The 22,026-nt window shown below is 45.7% G+C and overlaps 1 protein-coding gene across 8 annotated transcripts in view; it reads left to right on the top strand.

Moving 5' to 3' along the window:
• Nucleotides 1-22,026, top strand: part of Sik3 (SIK family kinase 3) — a 222,175-nt gene that overhangs the window by 164,348 nt on the left and 35,801 nt on the right. For all 8 annotated transcript variants that reach the window (XM_037207532.1, XM_028866472.2, XM_037207533.1 and 5 more), the window contains exons 5-6: nt 9,863-9,987; nt 10,437-10,560. In XM_037207532.1, coding sequence (XP_037063427.1) covers nt 9,863-9,987; nt 10,437-10,560 — 249 coding nt within the window. The remainder of the gene's footprint in view (nt 1-9,862; nt 9,988-10,436; nt 10,561-22,026) is intronic.

Raw genomic sequence — 22,026 nt, 5'->3', positions numbered from 1 at the left:
TGGACCTTCTTCACGCCTTTGCCTTCAGCGTCAGCCACCTCCCACTTTCTCCGGGCTTCACTGTTAGAACACTCCAAAATTGCAAGTGCATTTACTCAACCTTGTGAACTCATACCTGAGTCTTTTCTCTCTTTCAGTTTGTCTGTATCTTTACATGTCACGGGGATTTGGCCTATGGTGTTCTCCATCCTGGGCCGTGCATGCCTCACAGCTAATCTAAGGTCACTGTCCAGGGAACCCAGCCGCAAGAGTGACATCCTGGTACTCCAGTTCTTCCAGGTGGTTTTGGTTCTGGGGACAAGGGGACGTTTCCCAGTACAGAGCCCGTGCTTTTGCAGTGGTGATCAGACTGTGCTTTCTACTGACTCCACCCGTGGGATTTGCATGACTTCAAGAATACAGTCACGAAAAAATGTCTCACTGGGCAGTGGTGCATGCACACCTCTAATCCCAGCAGAGGCAGAGTTAGGTAGATCTCTGCGTTCAAGGCCAGCCTGGTCTACAGAGCAAGTTAGGACAGCCAGGCTGTGTAGAGAAACCTTGTCATGAAAAACAAAACCAAAAACAAAATAGCTGAAAGTTTTGCCAAAATTTCATCTACTTTTAGTTATCGACATTTGTTTTGTTTTGTTTTTTAATTATTCTATCCAGATTTTTTTTTTCTTCTGGATATCCATTTGACTTGATACCTTAAGCTAGACAAACTGAAAGAAAGAAGGGAAATGTAAAAGTAAGTAAGTAAGTAAGTAAATAAATAAATAAAGCGTTCTGTGTTAGCATTTATTTTGAGACAAGGTTCGTTGTGTAGCCCAGGTTGGCCTCAGATTTTTGGTTATAAGGATTATGCATGAGTGCCACCATGCCCTGCTAGTTTTGCCCCACCGAGAATAGTGGGATCATATTGGTTGTGCTATGTGTCTTATTTGATGCCACATTATGTTTGTGAGACTTACCTTGTTATATTGTCTCCTTTGTTCATTTTAATTTTTATATAGTAGTCTATAATATGACTGTGTCACAAGTCATTTTCCTGTTGATAGCGACTTGGATGTCTTTGGGTCAGAGCTCTAGCAGCCGTAGTAGGTGTCCCTAAGTATCCTGGCATACTCTCAGACATCAGTGTGGTTTGGTAAACATACAGGAACACAGACTCAGGAGAGCAAGTGTGGGCTCATGTGGGCCTCTTTCACTTTCTACTTGAGTATGCCAGACGCAGGCGGTCTGTTCTCTGCAGTGCTGGCCTTACCATAACTTTTAGTCTTGGTTGGCCTGGCAAGTGGGTAACGGCTGTCCTTGGGGGTGTTGCTGTGTGTTTTTGAGACAAAGTCTCACTATGTATCCAGGCTGGCTTGGAACTCACTCTGTAGACCAGGCTGGCCTCAAATTCACAGAGATCTGCCTGCCTCTGCCTCCTGAGTGCTAGGATAGAAGACATGCACTACCCTGATGGGCTTGAGTTAATCATACGAAGCAAAGAGTTTCATTATGATATTTTTCTCTCTATTAGTTTGAGCTTTTGTGGCTGTTTCCTTTTTTTCCATGTCGGTTGATTTTTCAAGTCTTGTCCATCTCCCTGCTGGTATGTCTGTGTTGCTTGAGTTCCAGGAAATCTGCAATCTCTCTTGTTTGTATGTGGCTCTCTTTGGTGTATGGTATAGATATCTTCCCTTACCTGGGCTTCCTCATTAACATGTCTTTCAGTTGAATGGATTTTAATATAGATTTTAAAAATATTTGTTTACTTCATTTTTTGTGTGTCTGGGGTGTAAGTATGTGTACAATTACATTCAGTGCCCACAGAAGCCAGTAGAGGGCATTGTATCCTCTGGAACTGGAGTTCAGCCATGTTGTCACTGAAAACCCAGTCCAGCACCCGGAAGAACAGTGAGTGCTCTGAACTGCTGAGCCATCTCTCCAGTCTCTTAATAAAGTTTTACTGTAACCAATTTTAACACTTTCCCCCTTTATGAACAAGAAGTGCTTTTCTGTTCCTTTAAGAATCCTCCCACCAGGTGTGATAATGCATGTTCTTCACCAGGGAGGCCGAGGCAGGAAAATGACAAGTTGAGGGCCAGCCTGAGCTGTAGAGCAAGCAAGTGCTTGTTTACAAACCACAGAGCACTGTCAAGTCAGTAGGTATCTACAAATGCAAATTCAAACCCCAGGAGACACTTCTTCATGTCCTGAGGACAGGATCTTTTTAAACACAGTGATAACAAGCATTAGCAAAGATGGAGGGACTGGGGCTCTGTGTATTGGTGGTCGAATTGTAAAATGAATAACAGTTTAGGCATTTTTTTCTAAAAGCTGATAAATACTTCCCATATAACCCAACAATGGAAACTCTTGGTGTGTGTATCTCCAAAAGAAATGAAAACACTTTAATGCAAAAAAAAAAAAAAAGCAAAAAACCATAGGAGTATTCACAGCAGCATCATTTGTGTCAGTGGGAAGTGGGAACAACCTAACTTTCTGTTCTGTCAATGGAAGATTAGAATAAGACGGAATAAACAAAATGTGGTATGTCTTTGTCCTTAACAACAACAACAAAACTAATGAGCTACCGATAGATGATACAATATGGGTAGACCTTAAAAATATTACAATAGTGAGAGAAACCTGTCATAAAAGGTCATAAATTCTAAGATCCCACTCATATAACATGTCCAGAATAGCCAGGTCCTCAGCGATGGAAAGTATTGAGTCAATGTCTGGTGCCGAGGCGATGGGAATGACTACCGGTTGGCACAGGGCTGCTTTCTGTGATAAAATACTCTAAAATTAGCTTAGGTTACTCAACTCTGAATGTGCCGAAAGCCACCGCCAATACACCTTAACTAGATAAAATGATGAAATATGTTTTTTATATTCCTAAATAAGGCTGTTGGAGGAATAAGAACAGTCTGTGAGTGGAGCTGTGGTGAGAATGTATCAAGAACCGATGGTTACAGTTCACTATAACCGAACTCCTTTTATCTCGTCTCGTCTCGTAGCCCTTCTCAAGGCAGAGCAGGGAGGAAAGGGAAGCAGAGGCCCACAGGACCCAGCGTTTGCAGCTGACCTTGTCTCACCTGCTGCTGCTGTGCACGCTGCAGGGGCGGGGGTGGGGGAGAGGGGCTCTTAGCACAAGCCTCATGCAGCACCCAGGGTGGTCTCTTCATGACTGCTTAAACTAGTTCTGAGTGCTGTGCCCCTGATTGTGTTCCCCTCCACCCCATTCAGAGTCTCCAGTCCATTCTCCCCCTTTGCCTCCCCATAGCAGCAGAGACCCATCTTGAAGTTTTTAGTTTTGTGTGTATGAATGTATGTGGTGTATCTGTGGTTTCTGCATGCATGTGTGTGCACTTGCACTTGGAGGCCCCATGCTATCCCTCTCCATTTTATTCTCATTCTCTCTCTCTCTCTCTCTCTCTCTCTCTCTCTCTCTCTCTCTCTCTCTCTTTCAGGACAGGGTTTCTCCATGTAGTTTTGGTGCCTGTCCTGGATCTCACCCTATAGACCAGGCTGGCCTCAAACTCACAGAGATCCACCTGGCTCTGCCTCCCGAGTGCTGGGATTAAAGGTGTGCGCCACCACCGCCCGGCCATTTTATTCTCTTAAGGCAGGGTTTTTCAATGAACTTATAGCTAGACTGGCAGGCAGCCAGCCCTAGGTCCTCCTTCCAGCTTGTGCGTATTGGCTGCACTCAGCCTTTCAGTGCGTGCTTCAGATTAGAACTCAGGTTTGGACAGGAGACACTCTTACATGATGAGGCATCTTGCCAGCCCCTACCTCCTTTGTAGTCATCCCTGGGATCATGCCCCTTGTGTGTTTGCTCTGTCTACAGGAGTTACCATATTGCCGTGTCCACTGGAAGTCTTCCATGTACTCATGTTGAATGAATGAATGAAGAGATGGGGGGACTTACTTAGAGTCTTGAAATGGAGGTGTTAGGAGTAGGAAACATTAGTAAATAAGTAATGAGGAGGAGGAGGAGGAGAAACAAGAGCCATTCCAAAGCCAAAATTCACGAAGAGCCTACTGAATAGGAAGAATGACTTTCTAGGTTCACAGTAACAGATCAAACATGATCTCTGAGGGTTTCGTTGTTGTTAATTCTACTGTTTGGTATTTCGGACCCAAGCCGTGAGAATCCATTCTTGTTTTACTCTTTGCTTTCTGTTTTGTTATGGAAGTTTTCTCTTCCATGTTTCTCGATGTTTCTGTTGTCTGTACTATAAACTGTGAAAGCTGCTCCCCACTTCTCCCCCCCCCCTGCTTTCCACCACACACCCCAGTGTCCCCGCTACTCTGCTGGACTCAAAAACAGTCTTGTGCTTGAAGTGCATATGGAAATGCCCACAAAGGTGAGCAGCTAAGAGAAAGGTGAGCAGACACTTCCTCCAGCTCATTTTTTCAACCTCTCAAGTATTTATTAGAGGGAACTGAGTTTTCAAAATGAGTTCCAGTGTTCCTGTGTGTTAATAATTTGAGGTTTCTCTTGCATGGATAATTTAAATCTTCAAAAACAACTTACATTAAAGCTAAATGCACATTTAGCTTTACCGACATGAAGGCAGTGATGAAGAGGACTGGAGGTGAAAAGCTGTTGCCAGGGAAGGCAGAAATATAGATGTCAGGAAGAAGGATGGGCCTGGGCCTGCTAGGTTTGGTGCTCAAACTCCATTGAAATCCTCTTTCCCAGTGTTACCAAAGATGCCCCATTGCTGAGGCTCACTTGTGACGCCAGTGATCGCTCCCCTGCTGAACCCAGTCCTCTGTTTCTTCTTGTTCTGACATGGGGCCTCACTGAGCAGCCCAGGCTGGCCTCAAACTTGGGCCCCTCCTGCCTTAGCCCTCAATTATCTGGGGTTACAGGCTTGTGCCATCAGTCTGGTTTCGTTAAGATTTTTAGCTACTTAATCCTTACTCGTTATGAAGAATTTGGTCAATGTTCACTGTATGCAGGCTGTGATGTATGAAGTTGTGTTTCAGAGTTTGGATATCAGAAAGATTTATGGTATATCCTTGTAGTCCCAGCATTCAGGAGGCCAAGATGGAAGGCTCCTGGGCTACATAACAAGATTTAGTCCAACCTGGGCCACATAGTGAGACTGTTTCTCCAAAAAGTAGATCATTTGGTAGGACTTTAAATGTGGTTTAATTTATAAGCAGCATTTGCTATTTATTTTGAGATATGATCTGACTATTGTTGTTTGAATCTTAGATGGTCTTTTAATAACACCCCAAAGCTATATATCAAGGTGAAAGCTGAAAGATCAAAGAAGCAGAGCAGCTAGCCACTAGTTCTTACCTCTACAAAATCTTCAGCCTAAAGAGAATGAGTTCCTGATTCCTCACGCCTTATATACCTTTCTCTGCCCTGCCATATCACTTCCTAGGATTAAAGGCGTGTGTGCTTCCCAAGCAAAGGCATGAGATCTCAAGTGCTGGGATTAAAGGTGTGTGTCACCACTGCCTGGCTTGTATGTCTAATCTAGTAGCTGGCTCTATTCTCCAATCCTCAGGCAAGTTTATTGGGGTACACAATATATCACCACAGACTGTGGAGTCCTGGATGGCCTGGAACTCACAGTGTAGATCAGGCTAACCTCACATTCACACATACCTATCTGCCTCTGCTTCCAGAGGGATTAAAGGCATGAGCCACCATGCCAGGCCATAAGCAGTATTTCTTACACTCTTACTGTGCTTAAAGACATGTTAGGTACCATGAAAGAATCAGAAAAAAAGTAGCTTTTTTATTAAACATTTTACAAAATATGAATACTGTATTTATATCATTTCTCTCCCACCCCTCACCTCTTTAGTCCCTTTCATGACCCAACTCCTCAAATTTGTCACCTCTTCTTTAATTGTTAATGATGTGAGTGTTTGTACGTGTGGGTGTGTGTAGTTCTAACCACTTGGTACTGGATAACTTATGGGCCCCATCCTGTAGCAGAGAAGACTGACTCTCCGTCTCTTGGTAGCTGTCAATTGCCTGTAGCTCTTCATCTAGAGGTGGGGTCCTGTGAGATTCCCTCTATCCAGGTCGGAATGTCAGCTGGTGTGGTCATTGTACAAGTCTTGTTCAGGTAACTCTTATAAATAGTTCTTAAGGAACTAGAGAGAAAGAGAATAGATTTCTCCAAGGGAGGTAGAGTGTTTTAAAAGCTGAATTACACACACACACACACACACACACACACACACACACACACACACCCTAAAATGAGATAAAAAACAAAGTAGTCACAGTGGAGTATAGAAAAGTTAGAGGATGTAAGAGGTTCCACAAAGAGGTTTTTCTTTCTATTGATGTTTTGTTTCTCTAGCTATGATGAGCAGAATCAGGCTCTGAGCCCCAAGCCCCTTGTGATAACTCAGTTATCTACAGCGCCTTGGTTGAGGTGGATGGGAGGTAGAGGTTCTGGTAGGTGGCCCATTGAATCTTCAGTGTGAGAAGGAAAGCAGCCACATGTTCAGGAGAGGCCTGACAGAGTGACTTCACTGAAGTTTACTTTTGTGAGCCTTTCTCAGGTTTCTACCACGTATTAAAAACACTGTGTGGAGACAAGAACAAATAAAACTGTCCCCTTCCGTCAGTCATCGGCAGAGGGCTTGAACACACTAGTACACCTAAGTACAGGATGAGGCAGAGCAGTGATTGGCATGTAAAGAATAAACAAACGGCTGTGACAGCTCAGAGGAAGCCATTGTCATGGCATTTTCTGCTGGAAATCAGTTAAAGCTTCATACAGGAAGCGATACTCGCCTGGGCCTTGAAAATGAATGGCGTTTAAAGGTGGAGAAGACAGGAGCTGGTCTGTCACAGACCGGAAGTAGTCTAAAGAAAGACGTGTAAACACAGGATGTGAGCCCTTAGTAATGGAGGCTAGTCAGGCTAAGTGGGAGAGCTGTGCAGGGCAGGGCTGTCTGTGGTGGACCTTAATGACAGTGCCGCAGGAAGGACTTTCTGTGAGCAGAGGAGAGACACCTTGTTTGTTCTGTTTTGTTTTTTAGCGAGGAGGGAATAGGATCTGACTTTGTGTGACAGTCGCTGGGCTCTGAATGAATAGCTTAGAGGGAAATTCAGTGACATAGGTAGGAAGCATAGTGAGTCTTGATCAGGCAGGAAGGGGACTGGAGAGGTGGCTTAGCAGTTCCGAACACTTGCTGCTCTATTCTGAGGACCAGAGTTCAAATCCCTGCAACCTATGTCAGACGGCTCACAAAAAGCCCACAACTCCAACTCCAGGAGATCCATTTCCCTCTGCTGGCCTTCATGGGGACCCACACAGACACGTGTACATATACCCACACCTCACACACATACATTTTAAAGAAGATGAGAGATGGAAACAAAACGGGAGCGATGGATTCAAGACACACAGGGTAGAGGTTGTGAGTGCCATCCAGCTCACGGGGGAAAAGGAGAGAGAGGAGTTGGAGATGATGCCAGGGTCGTGAGTGACAGGCGGTCCACCATTGGTGAGCACTGTGGGATATTTGATTTTGGAAAATGGTCTTTTTCCAGACAGGTACTGGGAATCCAGAAGAGGAACTTAAGACTCCTAAGGGGAAGTTTCCCAGTCCAACGAGAGTAGAAGCTTTGGGACCTGAAAAGTTAGCTCCAGGGAGGCAGGAAAACGAGCAGGGCCTCACTGGCAAGTTCCTTCTCTGGCTGGCTAGAAAGAAGGAATACAGAGGGCCAAGGGAAGTAGCCGCCAACGGGAGGGGAAGGGCGGGGAGAGGAAGGGGGCTCCAGGGAGGTCGGGATCCAGCCTTCAAGTTGCTAGGGTTTCGAGGAATGTGGTATACCTGGGACCAGAGATTGGCTCAGCCTGTCACAGGGCCTGTCCAGACATCAAAATATTCATATGCCATCTTTGGGTTTACCTTGTTTGTTTGTTTGTTTGTTTGTTTGTTTAGACAATGTCTCACTGTGTGGCTGCTGTTGGCCTGGAGATCTCTATGTAGACCAAATCCATCTACCTCTGCCTCCCAAATCCTGGGATAAGGTGTGTCACCATGCTCAGCAAGCCTGCCTTTTGTTGGTTGGTTGGTTGGTTTTTTTGAGACAGGGTTTCTCTGTGTAGCCCTGGCTGTCCTGGAACTCAGCAATCTGCCTGCCTCTGCCTTCCAAATGCTGGGCTTAAAGGCGTGGGCCACCGCCGCCCAAGCCTGCTGCTCTCCTGGTGTTTTAGCATTGTTCCCAAACACTGGCTCCTCTGTGTCCTGCTCTTGGACTAGTGAGAAGAGAGAAAATAATGGAGGTGGCCTGTTAAAACAGACTTGAAGTTAAAACGTGAATGTTCTTTGTTCAGTTTCTAAATAAGACGCATTTTCTCCATTTTGAGTAGATATTCTCAATAATAACAATGTCCCATTGTCTAGTTTTTAGGTGGTTATAAATATATTTGTGGAAAGTCATATGAAAACTCAGAGTCCTACTGAGGACTCGCCCATGTATTCCAAGCACTAGGCTATTCAGTGAGCCTCAAGAAATCAGATGTGGCACCTACCCCCACACCAAAAGGGAAAATAATGACGGAAGCAGTTTAACCAATAAAACCCTATCAGGAAGACCAGTGTCCTTAGCCCTGGCTCAGTGCTGCTGCTGTGGACTACCAGGCTATGTAGAGAGGGCCAGAAGGGGGTGCCTCATAGGAAGCTGCCTAGTTAACCAGTCTGGCTCAAACTGTGGTCTGTTGACTGTTATCTCAGGACCAGCACTGTCAAGATACAGTCACTGGTACTTCGTAGGGCAGATTTGACTCTTGTTGTAAGGTGTGTATTTCGCCGACCTGTCTTCCTGTAGAAGAGAGACTCGGAGTCTATAGAGCAGAGGTCAGATGGAGGCAGATGAGACTTTCAGCTGCTTTTAGTGGCCTGCTGGACACCTGCAGGCCCGAGAGACCAACCAGTCCTTTCATCTAGGTGTGGCACCTCACACCTGTAATCCCAGGACTCAAGAGGCGAAGGTAGGAAGAGCGCCATGAGTTCAAGGCCAGCCTGGTCTGTCTATACAGATGCAGGCAAGTTACGACTGTAAGGTGATGGCCTGCTTCAAAAAGGGGGCGGGGAAAGTCAGAGCTTTTTGCATCAGTGAGGCTGGGGGTGAAAGGAAAAGTATTGGCTCAGGACCCCCAAGACCCTCAGCACGAAAGAGATTTATTTGCCCCAGAGGGAGAGAAAGCAGGGACTAAGAGACAAAGACAGGAGATAGACAAAGACAGGAGGGGCAGGGACAAAGGACCGCCTCTGGATAGAGAGGAGACAGACGTGGCCCGTAGGAAAATGACAGTTTATAGAGGTACAAGGGGAAACCCATGTTTGGATAAGGTGTTCAGTTTTAATTGGGCGTGTTAATAAGGTGAGCCAAAGGGGGCTTTTGATTGCTGGACTTCAATACTTCAATAGCTGGACCTTGGTCGTCAGCCTCAGGAGGAGGAAGTGGCCAAATAAGGGACAGACCTTGGTGGCCAGCTTTAGGAATGTAATCTAACTTTTGTTAGCAAGGCAGAGGGCATTGGGGAGAAGAGGAAGGCCTGCAGAGCCTTCGCCACCACGCTTGAGCTGGCCAGAGTTCCTTCATGGGTGAAGCCCTGTGTTCTCTATCTAGTACAATTTAAAAAGTTTCCCAGCATGGGCCTCCCCTCCCTTCCCCTCTCCTCTTCCCCTTCCCTTCCTTTCCAAGGCCCACACATGCAAGGCAGGTCCTGCACCTGGCCTGTTTCCTAGTTCCAACCAGCTCAGGCGACTGGCTGCTTCTTTCTTAAATTTGCCATTTCAGCTTGGTGACATGGCCTGTGCCCCGCTGCCCAGAGACTAGTGCTTGTAGGTTGATGACAGGAGTGGTGTCCATTTGTCTTTCTAGACTTCGGCTTCAGCAACCTCTTCACCCCCGGGCAGCTGCTGAAGACGTGGTGTGGCAGCCCTCCCTATGCTGCCCCGGAGCTCTTCGAAGGGAAGGAGTATGATGGGCCCAAGGTGGACATCTGGGTAAGTACTTCCCCTTCCCACCACCCTGCTCCCGTCTCTAGGTGACAGCTGTCTTGCTAGAGGACACACAGACAGGGCCGTGTGTGAGTGGAGAGCACCTTCACGTGTCCTCACAACCCACAGGCCATTTGCAGTCTCTCCAGTACTGGACTCAGTGAGCCTCGAGTTTCAACTACTGGATTTGCATCTCCCTGTAAGGGTCTGAGCGGATGATGCCTGGGCCAAGAACAGGGATTATTCTTTCTGAGAGCCTGGGTTCTGATCCCGAAATTCATGTCTGGAAGCAAAGAAGACTGTTAACTGCTCTGAAGACAATGACCTTGATAATGACCCATGCTATGTCCTAAAGAAGGAAGGAGAAGTTGGTTCCTTCATCTTCACATGCACTCTCATGGCCTCTTTTGTTTTCTGATGCAATTAACTGTGCGTACTCTCTGTTTGGGATGCAGAGTCTTGGAGTTGTCCTGTATGTGCTTGTGTGTGGTGCCCTGCCGTTTGATGGGAGCACACTGCAGAATCTGCGGGCCCGGGTGCTGAGTGGAAAGTTCCGCATCCCATTTTTCATGTCCACAGGTAAGGGAGTTGCCCGCACAAAGCTGTGACTGGGTTCATGGAGAGCCAGGCATGTTAAGTCATTTCAGAAGTGCGGTAATGGTGGGTAAATGACCATTTGATTGCTTTCTAAACTGCAGTTCGTAGTTCCTCTGAGAGGCAAGGTTCCATAGGAACAAGAGAAGCAACTAGCTTTGGCTCAGGGAGCCTTCCCTGTGCTTAAACCTGGGCTCTGCTCAGTGCCACTTTGTCTGAGCCTTGGTTTCCTCAGTCAGTAAGTTGGCTGAGAGTTTTGTGTGGTCCTGCTGTACAGATTGGATTGATGTGTATCGAGTCAGTGGTCCCTCACCTCGTGGCGGTGGGATGGACATTTGTCTTTCCGCTGTCTTCCCCACACCCTTTCACTGCAGTCCAGGAGCTCCTTGGTTGGGACACGGATGCCCAGGATGAGCAGGCTGTGCATCTTAGTCCTGGTGTCGTCTCATTTCCTAGTTATATCTGTAGTCTACCTTCAGAGTCAAATTGTTTAAAAAAATCCCTCTAAGTAAGTGGGCAGCAGGATAATTTTAGCTTTTGGAAAAGTTTTAATACTGAAAACAGACACCAGAAACCCAGATTTTTATAGTTGCCTGACAACTCAGAACTTATGTGGGTTTGGCTTTGCTTGGGGGCGAGGAGTGTTTGGTCTGGGTTGTTGTTGTTGTTGTTTTTCCTTTCTTTCTTCACCATTTCTGCGCATGTAAGAGGTCATGTCTGAGCCACTGTAGAAAGTGGTACCCTTTGTCTGCTACTTCCTCTTAAGGAAAGTATGCATGCATACCCTTAGAATAAGTAGGTGGAATGTGGGCTAGCTTTAACCGAGTCATCTCAGAATTGGTGACTGGGGAGGTGGTGTGTCAGGTAGTGATAAATGCCCTGGAGGATGAAGTAGAAACCTTAAGGATGGTGGGTGGGAGAGCATTCAAAGAGGTACAGTTGGGAAGACACTGGAGGACCCCAGCCCGAAGGCCGCAGGGAGCTAGCAACTGAGGCTGTGCCCAGAATAGTTCAGAATGAAGAGAGAAGGAGAGAGTTGAGGGAGCCTGTTTGAGGGCCTCATCAGCAGATATAAAGACTTTTTTTACTTTTACTCTGGTGGAAGGGGAAGATTTAGAGTCTCTTAACAGAAGAATGATATGCTCTGACCTATGGGAGTTTCTTTTACTTTTTTTTTTGAGACAGGGTTTCTCCATGTAGTTTTGGTGCCTGTCCTAGATCTCACTCTGTAGACCAGGCTGGCCTCGAACTCACAGAGATCCACCTAGCTTTGCCTCCCTAGTGCTGAGATTAAAGGTGTGCATCACCACCACCCGGCTTTCTTCTACATTTTTATTGTGAAAAATTTCAAACAAATTGAAAAGATTTTGTAGTAGCTTTTAAAGACAATCACTACAGTTGCTACACTGCTTGTTGAAAGGAGATTGTAGTGCAGTGCTGTGTAGCGTAATGCAGTGCTGTGCAGTGCTGTGTAGTGTGCTTTGCTGTGCAGTGAATGCAGTGTAGTGCAGTACTGTGTAGGGCAGGCTCATTGAAGACATTTGGAGAAAGGGAGCCTGGTTGGTAGGAGACTTTGAGTGCACACGAGCACCGTAGTTGGCCGTTCCCAGACTGGGTAATAGAGAGGCTGGGGGAACACTACTGCATCCCACATGGCAGGCATGTGGAGAGCATTTTGAAACACTAGCTAGCTTCCGTCAGTATTATGAGCTTTGTAAGGTGGTCATCCCCGCTTCACAGATGATACCAAGGCAACTATCCCTAGATAGCACAGCTAATAAATGGCTGAACTAGAATTTGAACCCAGGCAGTCTGTCTCCAATAATGTTTGGTATTGGATTTTATGTAAAGAAAGAATAATTATAGGTAACTCTAAGGTTTTTTTTTTTTTTTTTTTTTTTTTAACCTGAGCAGCAGAAAGAATGAGGATAACTGGGGGAAACAGTTAAAATTTTGGAGAGATGGTTTTAGGAGTGTCAAGTTGGAGGTGCCTATTTGCCATCTCAGTTGAGGCTCTAGTCGGCAGGTGAATTTAGGGATGATTACTAACCTAGGATATCCGAGAATCATCAATGTACAATGTCTAATGCTACCAGACGAGCTCACTCTCTGGGCGTGGAAGAGGTACCAAGGATTTTTAGAGATTAGCAAAGTGAACAGGGGTCAGAAGGATGGTTAGCAAGGAAAGCCAGAGGCTGCTTGTCTTGAAGACAAGTGAAGACGTTCCAGGAAAGAGGGAGTGGGATGCCATAGGAAGCTGAATTGAGAAGAGTGGAGATGATTGATGTTTGGAGCAGCAGGAGCAGGCATCCGATGGTGTGTGCATAACAGGAGAGGAATGGGAGGAACAGACAAGGACCAAACCTTGACTTTTTCTAGCTTGACTGTACGGTGAAGCAAGCAGAGAAGTGTGCCCCGGGTGGCTCTTGCTGTGGTCATCGGGTGTCCAGACCAAAGCTGTATTTCCTCATTGTCTTAGTTAGCACTTGACTGTTCCCTACTAGGAAACAACAGAGCAGTTTTATGTTCACAGCAGAATTGAGCTGAAGGGACAGAAGATGCCCTCTGCCCTCTGCCCACCTCCTCACAGCCTCCCTACTACTGGTACCCACCCCACCACACAGACACACAGACACACACAACATTGGTATGCTTGTCACACTTCACACACACACACACACACACACACACACACACACACACACACACAACCCTGTCACTTAGAGCCTGCAGTTTATATTAGGGTTCACTGCGGGAGTTGTGAGTTCCTGGGTTTTGACAAGTGTATAAAGACATTTATCCACCAGGATCATGTCATACAGAGTAGCCTCACCTCTGGGATGAGCCTGTGTGCTTCTCCTGTTCCTCCCTCTTCCTCTCTCTCTCTCTCTCTCTCTCCCAACTGGCCATAGTTGGTCCTTTCATTGCTTCTGTACGTTTTGACTTTTCCTGACTGTGATATGATTGGAAACACCGTGTGTAGCCTTTTGCATTGACCTTCCCCTTAGGAATATGCACAGACATATAAGGTCTGTTGTGTCTTGCTAGCTCATTTCCCTTTAGTGCCGAATGATACTCCCTTGTTTGGATGTACCATAGTTTATCCTTTGCCCACTGGTGAGTGTCTTGGTTGCTTTCCAGTTTTGACAGTTATAACTAAGGTTGCTATGATGTCCTTGTGCAGATTTTTGTATGGACACACATTTTCAGTTTACTTGAGTAAACACAAGGAGCATGACTATGGAGTCATATGGTAAGCGCTGGTTTCAATCTGTAGTAGACTGCCCAGCTGACTGCCAGAGAGCTGTGCCGTGTTCTTGTGGATGAGTTCCTACTGCTGCACGACTTGCCAGCTTTTGGTGTTTAGCAGTGGGCGTGTCTCCTCACAGGTGTGTGGTGTTTCTCATTTTAATCTGTAGCTCTGGGGTCTGTGATTATGAGCAGCTTTTCATTTGCTTACTTGCTATCTGTACATCTTTCTTGAGGTGTCTCATCAGGTCTTCATTTTTTTCTCCCCAACAAAGTCTCACAGCGTTTCCCAGCCTTTGAAGAGGTTAAGCAATCCTTCTGCCTGAGTCTCCAAGGATCTGGGACTGCTCATTTTCTTGTTGTGGTTTTTCACTGTCTTCTAAAGTATCTTTTTCTTACGGTGGCTCCTGAGACACATGCTCTCGCCCTCCCCTGAGTGTACTGTCTTAATCAACTCTGCCATATTTCTCATTCTCTGTTCATCCTTTCTACCTCCTCCTGTTCACATAATCTCTTAGCCATCTTATTTACTGCCATGGCTCCACTGAGCACAGTTAGGAGCAGCCCCCAATTAACAGGCCCCAAATTCTCTCCTGGGGTCTAGAGCTACATATCCAACCATTTGCTATCTAGCATCTTTTAAAACTTTGTGGTTTTGTAGTGCTGAGAATTGAACCCAGGGCCTTGAGTATGTTAGGTAGGCACTCTACCACTGGCCTACAAACTTTTGTAGTACTGTGTCTTTCTTTTAGATCTTGAAGTCACATCATTGAAACATTTTCCAAAATGAACTTCATTCACTATTCACAAATTTGCTCTGTTTGGTGTCCACTGTCCTAGTGAATTCTGTCCCCTCTCCAGCTTGGCAGATACAAGTCTGGATCGTTTCTTTTTTAGCACCTCCATTACAGCCAGTTGGTTCTCCAAGGCTGCACACAGTCCCCCAACCTGTAGCCACTTGTATAGACCTTGCCGCCATCTTTCTTTTCCTGCCTAGATTAGACAGTGGTCAAATCTGTGGATTCTTGGTTTCAGCCTTGTCTGTTCTCCGTGTTGTTGCATGAGAAACCTTTGTAGACACAAATAATGACAAACTACACCATACAGACATGTTTCCCATATGCACACACACAAACACACAAATCTGGTCATATCATTTTGTAGTTTAAAATGTTTTAATTGTTTACCATTGCCTTAAAGTTTACTCCTAATATGTCTAGAGCACTGAATTTCAAGTATTTTTATTACAATCATAACAAAAATATACTTTATACTATAATCCAGAACACATGTAAAAAATCAAAATATACTGTTTTGAGATAGAGTCTTACTCTATAGCCCAGGCTGATTTTAAACTCAAGATCCATCTACTTCAGTCTCCTGAGTGCTGGAGTTACAGGCTTGTTGCCGGGCTCCCCCCCAGAGGTCCCCGCTCCAGTACTGGTGGTCAAACCCAGGGCTTTACCCAGTTAGCCAATATCACCAGGCACTCTGCCAGCATTTTTAAAGGGCAAAGCCTACTTTTCCTATGGGCATCACACCCCAATATATTTTATTCTGTTCCTTAGGTGATCTCCCAAGCAGGGTTTGTAAATAGTGGCAGTAGAGTTCCTTTGGGGAGCTGACCCCTCCCTCTGTTAGACCCCCATGTTAGCTACAGCCTGTCATCCCAACTTACTTCTGGTTCCTTAAATGTCGTCTTTTCTGGAACAGTTCCCTCTGCCCTGAACACTTCCTTCTTTCCAGACTTCTTTCCACTCACTCTTGTAGTGTAGAATCTAGAGAGAAGTTTGGTAAGTCACAGCTAAAGGTACAGGTGCTGGGGAGACAGCTGGCTGTCAGTGAAGCGCTCACCTCACAAGCACAAAGACCCGAGTTTGAGCCCCAGAACCCACTTAAAAGTATTGGGTGTGGTGGCACATGCTCGTCATTCAACAGTTGGGTTGGGAGGTGTAGGTGAGGGCATCCTTTGGGCTTTCTGCCCAGCCAGTCTAGCCTACTTGAGCTCTAAACTAATGAGAGGCCCTGTCTCAAAAAAAGATGGGTGACATTTCTGATCTACACATACCCACTGAAACAGAAGAATCTAGATATTTTCTATTTCTATTTTAGCTTTCTGAACTTTGTCTTACTGTGACATTTATCAATTAAATTGTAAGTAATTCTTTGATTATATACCTTCCACACCAGACTCTGAACTTGAGTATATATAAGCAAAATATCTTTCCCACAATTATTTATAATCTACCATAGTGTCTGGCACACAGCAGGACTTACTACATTACTAAGTCTTTGTCAGAGTCAAGCCCTCCTGTGGTCCAAGGGCTTTCATTTATTCCTAAGATTAAAATCAGGTCAGGTATGGTGGTGCACACTTTTCTCCCCAGCCCTCAGAGGCAGGTGGATCTCTATCAGTTCAAGGCCAGCCTGGTCTACACAGTGAGTGAGACTTTGTGTCAAAAAAGAACACAAAAAGGAAAATCAGAAATTTTCACACTTGTAACCCCCCTGCAGCATTCACCCCACCCCCATTCCATTTCGTTGTTCTGACCTTAGGTCCTTGCCATTCTCTGACTCAGCAAGCACACGACCCTTCCCCTCAGGTGGGCACTCTGAGGCTTCTCCTGACCCCACACCACCCCCAGTGGCTTTCACAGTTCTGTTTGTCTTCACACTTGTCCCAACTCCACATGCTCTTTGTCTTCTTCTCACCTCCCACTTCGTCGTTCGCTGCCAGGGAGAAGCGTTTAGATTTTGTTCACTGCTGTATTCCTGGCCTTGGGATAGTGTCTGAGCTCTGGTAGGCATGCATAAAGATGTATTAAGGGGGGAAATTAATGCACAGGTTTGTTAAAATACAGCCTACAAAATCCCTCCCAGAGGGATTACCCAAACAATATCAAGAAATTCCATTGTGCATGCATATAATCTCAGCACTTGGGAGGAGGCTCAGCAGGTGAAGGTCATCTCTAGTTGCTTAGTGAGTTCGAGGCTCTCCTAGGCTGTAAGAGATCCTGTCTCAGTTGCTGCCCACCAGCAAACACACACAGAAAACTACATTTCTGTAAGTATTTTCCTGTATTTCATCTGCTTTAAACTATGCAACTATGCCCTGGAATCGTTACCTTGTATTATTTTATTGCTTGCTGGTGATGTTTAGAGAAATGACTTGCCTTGTTACAGCCACACAGATCCTCATAGCTTAGCCCCCCCTCGGATGCTGTACTGTCCTGCTCAACCTCACTGTTGCAAGAAAGGGCAGCTCAATAAACCACTTCCTCTGCTTTTCCAGTGTCCAGAGTAGTTTTTTTGTGAGGGCTTTGGATCTTCTCTGCCCTCCACCCCAGCCTCTCACACCAGAACGTGGCAAATGTTCTTGCTCAATCAAGCCTCCCCAAAGCTGATTGCTGAGAATAGCTCCTGGCAAATAGCTGCTGAAACCATGCTCTTAGTAAGTTATCATAAGCTGAAAGACTGGGAATGGCAATGTGGTTGTCCTAAACAGTGTCACTCGTTAACCCTGGAGATGAAATTCCCTGAGTAGAATAAAAGGCTCTGTAAGATTAAGTACAGAAAATGAGAAATGGCCGGGCGGTGGTGGCGCACGCCTTTAATCCCAGCACTCGGGAGGCAGAGCCAGGTGGATCTCTGTGAGTTCGAGGCCAGCCTGGACTACCAAGTGAGTCCCAGGAAAGGCTCAAAGCTACACAGAGAAACCCTGTCTCGAAAAACCAAAAAAAAAAAAAAAAAAAAAAAAGAGAGAAATGAACCAGTGTAAGAAATGAGTTGACAATTGCTATCTTATCATACATTCTTGTCCTCAGCAATATGGATGTGTTTGACTCTGTTCCATACCGTAGACCTGAATCCCAAGACCCATCAGAGGCTGGTGCTGTCCATATGAAGAAGCACAAAAGAAAATGAAATCATAGATGTTTTTTCTTGTGTTCTGAGCAAAGAAGCTGAGGCTGGCTCTGGGTCCTTTCTGTCTCTGGGCATAGTTGTGACTCTCTAGACCCTGCACTGGCTCTTTTTGTGGAGGTCAGAGCTGTTGGGTCTGTAGTCACTCTCTTTCTGTTTCTGTCACTGTCCTCTAGAGGGCAGTGTGGTCAAGGAAAGTCCTTAGAACAAGGCCCATTCTCTGGCTGTCACTAACTTGAGCTGAGCTTACTGATTCCTGTGGAAATGATCTAGAAACTCCAGCAGAGCTGGGATAGTTTTCTGTATTAGCATGTGAGGCCCTGAGAAGACCCTGTCCACTATCCTTTTCTGGCTCTTGGGTTCCAGAGTGTCCCCAGCTGTGTATGAGAACAGGCTCAGCAGATGGATACTGTTAGTTCAGGAACTCGAAGCTTATTTTCTGCCTGTCACTGCGTCTTCACACAGTGGGTCAAAGCTGGTCAGACACAAGTGTTCTTCCCTGTGTGTCCCGAGATCAACTAAGATCATACACTGTTAAGTGACATTTGTTCTAGATGGAGTGGTTTTATACCACCTAGTATATCATGGACACGCCTTCTTCCCAGGCCTGCATGTTATACAACCACAACCTAGCAGCGCCTGGCAGGACATACATGTATTTTCAGTGATTGTTTGAAAGAAATATGGAAGAAATCACAATGTCCCGCATGGTGGCATACACCTTTAATCTGGCTCTTAGGAGGCAGAGGTAAGCAGATCTCTGTGCGTTCCAGGCCAGCCTGCTCTACATAGCAAGTTCCGAGACAGCCAGGGATACATAATAGAGACCCTGTCTCAATGTCCCATCCCCCCAAAAAAGAAAAGTTAAGGAAGAAATATGGTTTTACTCCTTTACTAGACTCTTCCTTAGACTCGACTCGGTTGTATTATTAAAGTGATAGATAGCTCACTGATGGTCTGACTCACTTAGTAAACCATTGGTTTTATCTTCTTTTGTTACTGTATAGATGACTAGATCAAGTGACTCCTGCTTAGTTTGAAAAAGGTGTTTTGAGCCAGCTGGCTCAGGTCTGTCATCCCAGCACTCAGGAGGCTGAAGCAGGAGGAACACAAGTGAGTTTAAAGCCAACATGGGCTATAGAGTAAGTTGGAGACCAGTCTGGGATATGTAATGAACCATCTCAGAGCGGGGAGGAAACTATTTTGATGTACCATCAAGTTGGCTCTGAGAGTCTCTGTCATATCATGTTTGGTGCAGGCCAGTGTTTTTTGAGTGGAGCTTCTTGGCTTAACCCAGAGCTCAGAGCTCATCACTCCAAGAACATCACAGCGTTAGCCACAGGCGATTAGCAGGGGAAACCCGGTGTCCTAAGTTCATATGAGATGAGGCCTGCTTCGGCCAGTGTCAGCAGAGGCTCCGTTTGACTCCTCCCACTGCTGGAAGCCAACAATGTCAGCAGTTGATTACTAGGTTCACTCCCTAACTCTACATTGTAAACCCATGGCTATGTGCTTTGCCGCCTTCTTCTGTTAAATGTCACCTACGAGCAAATGTAGTCAGATCGTTTACTTAACGGAAGGAAAATTAATTTACCATGAAGAAGCTGTACTGATGCTGAGTGCACTGAGATCTCTTGTGGGCAATATTTTTGAGTCCTTATTGATTAGACTTCATTGGGACTTTATTAGCTGTAATCTTGCATAAGCATTTTATCACTGGGAATGCAAGACCCCACTTACATAATGCTTCTGATGGAGAATATGGCCTGCAGCTACTTCCAGAAAGCTACCACTTAGAGGAAAGTAACTCTGCCTCATCAGCTTACTCATCAAGAACCACACAATGTCTCCCTTGGTGGAAAGCACTTTGTGAAGAGGAACAGTACTGGGAATGGATGTCACTTGCCGGACAGGCCGTGAGTGCAGAGGGGCATCTTTGGAGGTCTGCTATCTATCTGGGGAGAAAAACCTGGAGTGGTTTGGCTTCCATTCACACAGGGAATACACCTCATGCCAGAGAGCTGGTTGTGATGCCACACACCTGTAATCCCTGCACTTGGAAGGCAAGAGGCAGGAGAATCACAAGTCACCCTCAGTTATATGCCAGTTTCAGAGCCAACCTGGCATCTATGAGACCCATTTCAAAAACAAAACAGAACTGCTTTTCAGAGTAAGCAGTCCTCACACTGTTCCTACAAGTTTACCTAACTTTCTAGAAACCAGGGACAGAGTGTTGACAGTGTTGTGCTTATTACCGCCCCTTTCAATTGAACTGTTTTCTGGATTACAGAAACCCTCTATAGAAAAACAGAGGAAGACCATTCTAAGTAGAAGCTTGACTTCAGAGGTTGAATAATAATAGGAGGTTGGGCTCCTGTATCCTAGACACTGTTGATTTAACTGCCTATGGCCAATGGGCTCACTCTATCCCGTGAGCTATGCTGAATGAAGGGTGGGTCGTTTGGTAACAAAAATGAAGGGGTGGCCTCACTTAATAAGTGCCAGACCCAAGCTTTGAACTCTTATCGGTCTGGCTTCAGAGAACACCTAACCATCCTCAGTTCTGTTTAGTTCTCAGCAAATACATATCTGGCAGTTATTCCAAGTATCAGGAGAGTCCTGTAGTGGATATCAGAGAAAGCATTGAGGGGAGCCCTTAGATGGGTCTGCAGGTAAGGGTGCGTGCTGCCAGGCCCGATGAGGGTTTTATATATATAAAGGTCTTGTTTGAAGGCGTTTTCCTTCTTTGTTTAGATTTTAAAAGAGAGCCCATGTCAGATAGATTTCACTGCTGCTGGCGGTTGGCAGTGACAGAGCTTCCTTGGCAGAGAAGTAAAAGTCATGTCTAGGGCTCAATCCACAGCAGAGTTGGGGTTTCTAGCCCCAGCCAGCTTCTTACCAAAAGGTGTCTTGGTAAAAACCAAAACCCAAAGCTATTTCTTAAATTGATTTAACTTTTTAGTTATTTCTAAAGAGACCATGACAGACTTTATTTTCTGTCCTTAGAGGGAAAACTGTAAAATGAAGTATGATGGTACATGTCTGTAGCCCCACCACCTGGAGGGCAGAGGCAGGAAGCTGGCAAGTTCAGTGCCAGCCTGGGCTTCATTGTGAGAAATCATTTCAAAGACAGGGGAAGGGGGAGAGACTGAGAGAGAAAGAGGGGAGGGATTATGAGTGAATATGAGAATGTTTTATTTGTGGTTTTCTTTTCTGAAAAAAGCAGTCAGCATTACTGAGGCACTCTGAGTCCCAAGCGTCTGTAAGTCCAGAACATATAAAGTACCGTAGAGTCCTGTGAAAGCCACATGGCTCCGTGCTGAGGTCCTTCAGCCCCTCCTCAGCTGTTTGTCTGCCTTGTCAGCTCGCCCTGTTCTGATCCTGGCCTGGACAGAGGGACAGAGGACATGAGTAACAGTGTGCCAACTCGGATCCTGACTCTAAAATGTAGTTTAACTGTTTCAAGTTCTGAAAGTTGTTCATTGTCCATGGAAATGGATGGTTTAGAGGTTTGACTGCCAATTAATTTTTGTTCCTGTTTTGAATTTTGAGATTTAGAAAAATTGAGCTCTCTGAAATTTGAATTGCTATAAAAGCAATCCATCACTAAGAATTTAACATTGCTAAGAAGTATGCTCAAATTATCGAACACTTACTTGAGAATCACCTTTGAGCATATGTATTGGTTGACTGGAAAGACACCTTCCATATGCTTGGAGGAAGCATGGATTTCCTGGGCAATTGTTTCTTATACTCTTACAATGCCCTCTGGTGCCCAGATGTCTTCTCTTTCTACCAGTTCAAAGAAGCTTACGTGTCAGGAATCTGTGACTTCATTTCTTTGAGACTGTTCCTCCACAGCAGACTGGAGAACAATGCTTTGCCGTGCCCTGTACCACACAAGAGGTTTAAGGACACCTGACTTTCCTTCATGGGGTCAGCCCAGAGGTTCTGATGATCCAGTCCCACAGAGCTCTATTCTCTTTGTCTGACTCCATGATTGGCAAGGCCTGTTGCCATAGCCCTCTGCTATGGTCTCCATCCATGGTGCTCACCGTGAGAGTGGAGTCTTTGGTAGCACCTTGGCTCTAACTAACTACCGAAAGCATTAGCAGGCTGAGCCCCCACCCTTTTTGTGTTCTTATGTTCCCAACATCTCCCTCGCCTGCTTGTCATCCCCACCTCCTGCTCTTCATCATCTAGTTCATAGTTTTCCCACCAGGATTTTAACTGCTCTGTTTGGAACCTGCTTGTGACCGACTCAGTGTGATGCGGCCTTTG

This window comes from Peromyscus leucopus, chromosome 7 (assembly GCF_004664715.2).
Source record: "Peromyscus leucopus breed LL Stock chromosome 7, UCI_PerLeu_2.1, whole genome shotgun sequence".
Taxonomy (NCBI): Eukaryota; Metazoa; Chordata; class Mammalia; order Rodentia; family Cricetidae; genus Peromyscus; species Peromyscus leucopus.
Note: the sequence above shows the minus strand (reverse complement) of the source record. Positions and strands in the feature narration are given on the sequence as shown.